Source organism: Morone saxatilis, unplaced genomic scaffold (assembly GCF_004916995.1).
Source record: "Morone saxatilis isolate NCDOM2014 unplaced genomic scaffold, NCSU_SB_2.0 Contig2, whole genome shotgun sequence".
Taxonomy (NCBI): Eukaryota; Metazoa; Chordata; class Actinopteri; family Moronidae; genus Morone; species Morone saxatilis.
In genome coordinates, this window is record NW_023339762.1 from 19,231,968 (window position 1) to 19,242,092 (window position 10,125).

The window sequence follows — 10,125 nt, forward strand, 5'->3', positions numbered from 1 at the left end:
AAAATATTAATGTTGCTCATCTCTTCCATTACACAACATTATTCTAGAAAAACAACAACACTAGGCTGAAACAGGGGCACATAAATATATGGTAATCAATAAAGAATCAACTGTAGAACAAAATCATATATTTTAATCACTTCAATGTAACATTATGTGTAAATATTAATTAACATTAACATTAACATTTTTCAACACTTATATATTTGTCACAGTCTAGGAGTGTGGAAAAGGAAATCCTTCGGGATTTTCACCCTAAATTTATTAATTTATTAATTTATTACCAGTGAAATACATAAAGCACTTTGTTTTGTTGCTGGTTTTTTTTCATACTTTCCAAAAACATTGTTTTAAAAAATGATAAATTGAGGGATTAATGTGGTAAAACAATTATGACAGGATGACAAACGTGTTGGTTTCAAGCAACTTGAATTTCCCTCGGGATAAATAAAGTATCTATCTATCACAAAGAATAAGAATATTTTAAAAAGGTTGATAATGTGGTCTGAGAACATTGTGGCAAGTTAAAGACTAATGTATATATATGTTAATTAAGGCATTTTCTAACAATACATGTTTATTAACTAGTTTTAGGTTTTATGAAATTAAATCAAAATATGTTTCTCCAAATATTGTTGTGCAATATATATCCCACCTTTTCAGAACAGCTTTAAATGTTTGATGTTTTGATTCACTCGATGTGTTGAGTGTTGTAGATATATATATATATATATATTAGTGTGTTGTGTTGTTTTAATTACCTTTATTCTTTTCTTTTTTAACTTATGTGAAGTGTCTTTGAGCTCCTAGAAAAGCACTCTATAAATAAAATGTATTATTATTAATATTTTATATAAATTTGCACTTAAAATCTGTGTAACTTTGATATTTACTCTTTCTTTAGGTTGTTTTGCTGTTGTTGGAAACCTAAAATATATCTGCATCTGGTTCTCAGAGTGAGTATAAAGTACCAACAAACAAACAAACATACACTGTAGATATAAATAAACAACAATGCTGCATTATTAAACGTTTAGAGGCATTAAAACCTCTTTTATTCCAACCATATATTACGACGGAGTATTAGGGCCATACTAAGAAAAAAATATAATATAGTTTTTGGGGAAATTATGAGAATAAAGTCATAATAATTAGAGAATAAAGATCATAATGTTATGAGATAAATTCGTATAATACAAGAATAAAGTGTTTTATGAGAAAAAAGCTCGATAGAGTTATCAAAGATCTGACGTGAGCAGCTCAAACCAAACAGCTGCTGTTTGTCTCAGTTGTAACTGTTCAGTCAAAGGTAAGATAAACAATATTAATCATTTCATCCTTAAGCAACAGCTGACAGTTCTCATTAAAAATTACTAATTTTTCTTGTAATATTATGACTTTAATTCTTCGTAATGTTTACGACTTTATTCCGTAATGTTTACGACTTTAATTCTCCGTAGCCTATATTAACGACTTTATTTCTCGTAGTATTGCGACTTTATTCTCGTATATTACGATTTTATTCTCGTAATGTTACGACTTTATTCTCGTAATTTCCAACAAAAAAACAATATTCATTCATCTCAGTATGTAGTACCTGGTATTCTCTCAGTATTTACTTTATCTCTCAGTATGTAGTACCTTTATTCTCTCATATGGTAGTAGATTTATTCTCCTCATTCTCTCAGTATGTAAGTAACCTTATTCTCCTCCAAGTATCCAGGTATGTGTACCTGTATTCTCTCAGTATGTAGTGAACTTTATTCCTCAGTATGGTAAGTACCTGTCATTCTCTCCAGTATGTAGTACTAGTATTCTCTCAGTATGTAGTACCTTTATTCTCTCAGTATGGTAGTATCAGTATGTAAGTACTGTATTCTCCTCAGTATGTAGTACCTGTAATTTCTCCAGTATGTAGTTACCTTTATTCTCTCAGTATGTAGTACTTTCTCTCAGTATGTAAGTACGCTGTATTCTTCTCAGTATGTTAGTACTTTATTATCTCAGTATGTAGTTCCTTTATTCTCTCAGTATGTAGTACCTGTTATTCTCCAGTATGTAGTACCTGTATTCTCTCCAGTAATGTAGTAACCTGTAATTCTCCTCCTCAGTATGTAGTAACCTTTATTCTCTCAATATGAGTAACCTGTAATTCTCTCAGTATGTAGTACGCTTTATTCTCTCATTCCTCATCAGTATGTAAGTACCTTTATTCTCTAAGTATCTCAGTATGTAGTACCTGTATTTCTCAGTATGTAGTACCTGTATTCTCTCAGTATGTAGTACCTTGTATTCTCTCAGTATGTAGTAGTCAGTATGTAAGTACTGTATTCTCTCAGTATGGTATACTTTATTCTCTCAAGTATGTAGTACCTGTATTCCTCAGCTATGTAGTAGCCTGTATTCCTCTCCAGTATGTAGTACCTGTATTCTCTCAGTATGTCCCTAACACTCCGCCGTACTACACCAACACTAACTCCAGTAAATAAACGATGCCTGTCTCCTCCACTAGAGGCCGCTGCTCGGTGGACAAACTCGCTGCGAGCTAAATAATCTGCTCCGTGGAGATCCGCGATGCTCCGACGCTGCTGGAAATGCCTCAGACGGTGAAGCAGGAAAGTTTCCGCGGTCAAAAAGTTGTCGGAGACGCTTCGAGATGAGCCGCAGCAAGTGACCCGTCGCTGTGGTGAGCTCGGTTTTGCAGGTTGTTCGTCTTTTGAAGCTCAAAACTTCAGACAGCGAAGCGACGTCTGCTGCCACTAGCTGCTACCGCGTTAGCACAGCCGGCTAGGTAAATATCACAGCCGCCTTTCGGGAGTGTTTCTCTCTCTCTCTTTCCCTCCTTCATCACCTGCGTCCACGTCGTCAAAAACACACACCAGCCGCGGCGGGTGCTGCTTCGCCTCTTGTGCCGTCGTTTTATGAACATTATCGCAAAACGAGATGGTTTGTGCGACGCTACGCGAAGAGCTAAGTGGCTATCTGTAACCGAGGCTAGCTGACATTGGCTATCGTTGCCAGCAACTTTTCGGCAGGAGAGTTTTTCGGCGAGCTAACCCCGGCGACAATCCCCCCCCTCTCTGCTGCCCGGAGCAGTCAGCCCGCAGTCATGTTCGAGATGGAGACGCATATATCGTGCCTTTTCCCGGAGATCCTGGCCATTATTTTCAGCTATCTGGACGTGAAAGACAAAGGGAGAGTCGCCCAAGTGTGCGCGGCCTGGAGGGACGCGTCCTACCACAAGTCTGTGTGGAGGGGGGTCGAAGCCAAGCTGCATCTGCGGAGAGCCAACCCGTCTCTGTTCCCCAGCCTGCAGACCAGGGGCATCAAGAAAGTCCAGATCCTCAGCCTCAGGCGCAGTCTGAGCTACGTGATTCAGGGGATGCCGCACATCGAAAGCCTCAACCTGTGCGGCTGCTTCAACCTCACAGACAACGGACTCGGACATGCCTTTGTGCAGGACATCCCGTCCCTGCGGGTGCTGAACCTCAGCCTTTGTAAACAGATCACCGACTCCAGCCTGGGTAGGATTGCCCAGTACCTCAAAAACCTGGAGGTGCTTGAACTCGGGGGGTGCAGCAATATCACAAACACGGGCTTGCTGCTCATCGCCTGGGGCTTGCACAGACTCAAGAGCCTTAACCTGCGCAGCTGCAGGCATGTGTCCGACGTGGGCATCGGTCACCTGTCCGGGATGACCCGCAGCGCCGCGGAGGGCTGTCTGTCCCTGGAGAAGCTGACTCTGCAGGACTGCCAGAAGCTGACCGACCTGTCCCTCAAACACGTCTCGAAGGGCCTGAACAAGCTCAAAGTGCTCAACCTCAGCTTCTGCGGAGGGATTTCAGACGCGGGGATGATCCACCTGTCGCACATGACCCACCTGTGCAGCCTCAACCTGCGCTCGTGTGACAACATCAGCGACACGGGGATAATGCATCTGGCCATGGGCTCCCTCCGGCTGTCTGGACTTGACGTCTCCTTCTGTGACAAGATTGGAGACCAGAGCCTGGCGTACATCGCCCAGGGGCTGTATCAGCTCAAGTCCCTGTCCCTGTGCTCCTGCCACATCAGCGATGATGGCATCAACAGGATGGTGCGCCAGATGCACGAACTCAAGACCCTCAACATCGGACAGTGTGTGAGGATCACGGACAAAGGGTTGGAGTTGATCGCGGACCACCTGACCCAGCTGACGGGGATCGATCTGTACGGTTGTACCAAGATCACCAAGAGGGGTCTGGAGAGGATAACGCAGCTCCCGTGCCTTAAAGTGTTAAACCTGGGACTGTGGCAGATGACTGAGAGTGAGAGAGTGAGGTGAAGGCTCTCTGCTGTTCAGTGTCCGTGTGTTTCATTGTGTATAGTTGTACTGAGAGGGGGGGGACTGCCTGTGTCCAGATTCTTAATTTTACCTTCTATACTGTGACTAAAAACAAGGAGAGACTCCGTATTGATCACTGGAATATTGTTCACCTCCGCTGCAATACTCCACTCTTACTCACATGTTTGTTTCAGTCTCTCTCTCTCTCCCGCTCTCTTCTTTTTCTGGATGTGCATTGTTTAATCTCAGCCTGTGTACAGTTCTGACTCTCTAGCTACCTCACCCATCAACACACAGGAGTGCCTACTATCGCTTAATACTAGATTACATTGCATATTTTTGTGACTCATATACCGAATGGAGATTTTTGATATTTTAATAAAAGAAGAGATCTCATTGCAGAATAAATAGTTTAGGCATTTTAACTCTTAACAGAAAGGCTGGAGTTCCTTGTATTGAAGTTTTGATAGAATGTTTTTTTTTTGGTTGTTTTTACTTATGTAACCAATATTTTTTTTGTATTGAATGACTGTTGTTGACAAAATTGTACTTCAAATTGAAGTGGGTGGATCACTCCTGTCTGTCTTTTGTTTACCTAATGTATAGTTGGCTATGTTTTCATATTCCTGAGGAAATGAGTATGTATCAGATGTTCCAGTATGCTACTCTTGTCGAAGGTTCATCAACACAACTACAGTAAGGCGTAGTAATTAACCGCTGCCAAGGCTATATGCAATACTTTAAAACTGTTTATCAGTGGTTTTTCTCCTGAGGAGCTTCCAACGATAGAGTATTTGTTTAAAAAAGCAGTAATTTAAGATTGTTTTATATTCATACAGTAGTGATATTTATGAATAAAGATGGCAATTATGTTTCAGTTCTGTGTGTTTTACTAGAGTTTATAGTTTTTTACCAATTATTTGATTTATAAGATAATTAGAAGAATGCCTTTTAATTTCTTACTTTTCCTATCTCAGTAGGGCAACCGCTAAATTATATTTACAGTAAATGTGATTAAAATAGAGATTATCATAATTTCACAGCAGGTTCACACCTTTTACACCTTAATCTGACATTTAAATTTTGAAAATAACGTGAGTCTGTTGTAGATTTACACTCAGAAGTGTGGTTCAGTTCTCTTGTTGGTACATTAGGGAAAACTTCAAGTAATACACAGCAGAGCTTAAAGACCCATTTAACAGCTCACTACCCTGCTTAGCTATCTTTGAGTATGACCACACAGTCTCCTATAGAGTTTGTTTGAGGAAATAACCCACAATCCACTGCTCTGAAGTGTTTGGGGTGATACATGATGATGAAGAGCACAGTGTTTAGTTGTCCCATAAGAGGTTTTGTATTTTTGACCCTGGAAAACAGCAGAAAGCACATTTTCAGGTCCATTTGGCAGCTGTCCTGTCCTGTAGCTTCCAGCTAGTGTTTAAGTGCTCCTTAAAAAAGAGAAATCAAACAGCTACAACTGGATCAACTCCTACCTGTTTGGGAAGATTGTGTGATATTATTAAAAAACTCCAGAAGAGCCCCTAAATGGACCTTGTGGGGTGAGATTGAGAGTTTTATTTTTTATTAACAGATGAGGTCCAGGTCTGTAAAGGTTTAAAACCTGCGTGGACATCAACTCTAAGGGTGTTACTGACACTGGCCTCTGAATGAGAAAGCAAGATGAGACAGTATTTGAGTCGTTAAATAATACATTTACCACAGCCGATGGGCAAATCAGTGGCCAATTAATGTAGACTTTAAATTCTGCTGCTATTGATGGGTCTTCCTGGAGGAGTGCACGTATTTGCACAGGATAAACATGGGTTTAAAAACTTTATGACACTTTAACTCCACTTAAAAGTCACACAATTTGGTTTCCAATAACGAGGATAATCGGCTACAGTCTAAAAGTACCTGCAGCTGCAAATGTGAAATGAGTTGGAGAGCTCAAACTGGTTTAAAATTTGGTTAAAGAATAAAAAACGAGAAACCAAGGCTTATAATTTATTTATTTACATACATACAAAATCCAAATAACTCACAAACATGTCTGCTTTGCTTTCTTTTTACACAGTTTTGATTAACACGAACAGACAGAAGGCAGTACATTTCCTATACAAATGCAAAAGAAAGGAGGAAAAACAAATACCATGAACTTTGACAGAAGCCCCTTAATCAGCTCTGTGTTCCTCAATAAGGAGTCGAGAAAAAGAGATGACGAGACATTAAGGCAAGGGCAGGGACACACAGGCCAAAGTAAGGGAAACACTTAAACAATGCTTTCTTCTTTCTCCGAACACGGAGGTGAAAGGTGAGGGGGGTTAGAAATAAAAAAAGTCCACTCCAAGAGGGTTTGACAGACAAGAAGTACAAAAATAAGCATCCAACTAACATCCTCCAAACCTGAGGGGGTGTGTCTTGTTTTCAGTAAAATCCACCCACCTAAAGTTATCTGTAAATCTAAAGTTTGTTAGAAAAACTTCTGGATGCAGTGTGTTTTTTTATTTTTCTCCCATGTTACATTTCTTTTTTTTAATAACAGCAGGAGGGGCCATGATGGTTGGAGACTCATTTTTATCCATCAGGCACAGTCTGCCTTCGACATCAACCAACAGAAAGAAGAAGAAAAATAAACTGCTGAAGTAACAGAACAACACTGGAATCTCAGGATAATACATTTACATCACCTTATGGTGAAAATATATAAAAAGAATGAATTAGAAATGAATGCAAGAAAAGTACTCTCCCATCACACAGTCACGGTTTTGAAAACGTTTGTAGTTCACACATTATTTTGACACAAAAGATTTTTTTGACACTTTTCTCCTCAGTTTGTGCTGAGGACACTAACTCGACGGCCATTTTTGTTCAGAGCAGCTCGCTCTTCAAGATTCTGTGCAAACATTCAATGCATATCCATACAGTAAACATTTTTATATATATATATATATATATGTATTATATTTATATATATATATATCTCTATAGAACATGACTTTCCGCAAGTTATGGCAGTACTGTCACACACACACATTTTGTCCTGAAGACAAAATTAGACAAAAAGACAACTGCACTGCTTTTAACTTTTCAGATTATTATTATTTTTTTAAATAATGCACAACACCTTCCACTTAATTACCTTTATTCAGTCACTGTACGTGTTAAATATCACGTTATTTACAAACTCATCTAAAAAGTCAAAATCTGCTGAAAAGTGACTTTCATTTCCTGTAAATGTAGATGCACTTAGTAATTAAAAACCTCAGCCCTGAAGATTTCAAAAAATACAATAAAAAGGAGGCATCACTTGCATTTGTAAGTGATCTGAAAAATACAAGAAAAAAAAAGAAAAAGGGGGGAGAGGGGGGGGTCGCTTGTATTCTTCAGTGATTCAGTCAACAAACTAAAGATCAGGTGGGCTTTAAGTAACATCGATAGAAACTTTGGATGAGACTGAATGATCAGTGGATCAGATCAAAAGTTCTTACATCATGCCTTAGCACCAATATTACAGAGAAATAAATATCCCTGCATTAGGTCCAGTACTGATCTCTGTGCATGCTCCAAGGCCACTAGAACGTTCTCAAAAAGAAACATTGCATACCTCATAAACAAGTGGACGTTGTGTGCAAAACCATCTAAAAACTGAATACGTCACCAAGAGTAAAAGCTTTTTCTTGTTTCCTCTCTCTCTCACTCAGACACTCATATTTGAGAACATAGTGTAACTAAAAGCTGACCTTTGATCCGTGTCAAAAGGTCAGGGCTTGATCCCCCTCTTATGTCGATGACCACAGACGACACAGTAAAAAAAAAAAGAAAAGTAACGTACCTACAGTTTAGTCCTGGCTACGACGACACATCCACAGCTCAAAGCCGGGAGAGGAAACATTTGGAGAACATGCTGCATTTATTTGGTTAAAAAGTGGCATCTCCTAAGTGTTCAGATGATCGGCCACCAGTCTCTGCATTTCTAACTAGTGACTGGTTTCCATCCTATTAGCTAGGGAACACCGACTAAAATACGAAACAAGCGTCTAACATGGCTCCGTGATTTACCCACTGAACTCCTCTCTGCTCCCCTCTAGATGTAGCAGCTCCCCAGTTAACTTCTAACACCGAGTGCTTTCCTGCCCCATGTGAGGAATAAATGTACTCCCTTTAGAAAAGATTTGTGAGAGGAATCTGAGATAGAAGTGAGTGAGGTATCTGTGCTTCCGGCTGTGAATGAAGACGTCTAGGGAGAGTAAAGGTTGGCAGTAAAACTCCAAGACTTTGTGCGGAAGTTGGCTTCTTTCATCCGATATCCTTTCTCTCCCAACGCACCTGTGCCTGACATACAGGTGCGCAATTATATTATTAAAGTATACTACGAGCAAAAATTGAATTTGGTGAGTTCACAAATGCTAAAAAGGTTGAGCTTATAACTTCTCTTTCCACTGCGACACCGCCATCTACCAGGACTGCCAGAGAGTAATCGGATATTTACTCAAAGTGCCATATTTGGTAACACTTCCAGACTTTGTGAACATCCCTAATTCAATTTTGCATGCCTGACATTAGAGAGACACACGAGACAGGAAAGCACTTCTAAGTTAAGAAAGTTTGTTCCAGGGCGGACGAGGGGAGTGAGGAAGAAATGCTCAGTGGGGTGAGATAATGCCCCAGCTTTCTCTCATGCTTACAGGAGCCTCGCTGAGTGGAGGTAGGGGGAGGGGCTCAGCTACAGGTGAAGACCAGGCGTCAGCTGGGTTGTGTCTGAGGTCAGAGTTGTCAGCATGACTCCTCCAGGGCATTGACAACCTGCTCCAGGATATCGGGGCAGTAGTCTGCTATCTGCTGGAGAACGGAGTTGGCATACTCCTGCAGCTCTCCACTCTCCTTCTCACACACCTCCAGCTCCCGCTCCAACTGGGGTGGAGAAAAGTGCATGAATTAGTTTTCTTTCAGAGTTTCAATCCAACCGGAAACAAAGTTATGAATTTTGCAACTAATAAAATGCATGCTTAGAAATGTTTGAAGTTAAAAACTAAACTTAAAATCACACATTTACAGGACAAAAGTAACAGACTTTAATGTAAAATTTAGCCAAATTTATCTGCTTTCAAATCAGATTTTAAAAAACATTTGATTGATTTTCCCTGCTGTATTTTTATTTCCTTGTCTACTGTTTTCTGTTTGTGTTTAATTTACTTTCAATTGCTGTTGAATTAATTTAATTTTCTTAATTGTGTTTTAAATGTGCTGCATAAATAAACTCAATCAAGAAGCAAACCAAATTCTCTTTAATTATTCATGCCAATATACCTGTTATTTATATTACAAATTGGTAATGTAAAAGATGATTAACAGAGAGCAACTGAGAGATCCTCCACTACCTGTTCCACACTCATCTTCTGGAGCTCCTCCTCCCAGTCTTCGGGGTCGCTGTGGTGGTAGTGAGAGGGTGGCGTGAGCTGGCTGAGGATGCTGGGGTCCCGGTCGTGGCAGAGGTCTGTCAGGTGAGCGATGTAAAGCTTGAGCTTACTGCGGTTCTGGGACAAGGCTAGAAGAGGGGGAATCATCTGCAGGGTGGGAGTGCGGAAAAACAGAGAGGAAAAGAGCGGTAAGGGATACATGTAAATATGGAGGAAAAAATAATTCAAACTACACACTAGAAGTTTAACTCCAGTTTCAATGGTTGAACATGATGAAGGAAGCACAACACCCCACTTGCATAAAAACAAAAATAAAAACAAAACACCACTTGCATGCATCTCACATTAGAGCCTCTCCAGTGCATTATTAGAATATATATATATATA

At 40.0% G+C, this 10,125-nt stretch overlaps 2 protein-coding genes across 2 annotated transcripts in view; one reads left to right on the plus strand and one right to left on the minus strand.

The window, feature by feature from the left end:
* Positions 1-2,530: 2,530 nt before the first annotated feature.
* LOC118330861 (F-box/LRR-repeat protein 14-like) lies at positions 2,531-5,198 on the plus strand. Its single transcript, XM_035665552.1, has one exon. It carries the CDS (start codon positions 3,110-3,112, stop codon positions 4,319-4,321), a length of 1,212 nt encoding a protein of 403 aa, XP_035521445.1. The 5' UTR covers positions 2,531-3,109; the 3' UTR covers positions 4,322-5,198.
* Positions 5,199-6,312: 1,114 nt separating this feature from the next.
* LOC118330481 (ELKS/Rab6-interacting/CAST family member 1-like) overlaps positions 6,313-10,125 on the minus strand; it is a gene marked incomplete in the record, with an annotated part of 15,789 nt that continues 11,976 nt past the window's right edge. Inside the window, 2 exon segments of the mRNA XM_035665020.1 lie at positions 6,313-9,232; positions 9,700-9,885. Coding sequence (XP_035520913.1) covers positions 9,095-9,232; positions 9,700-9,885 — 324 coding nt within the window.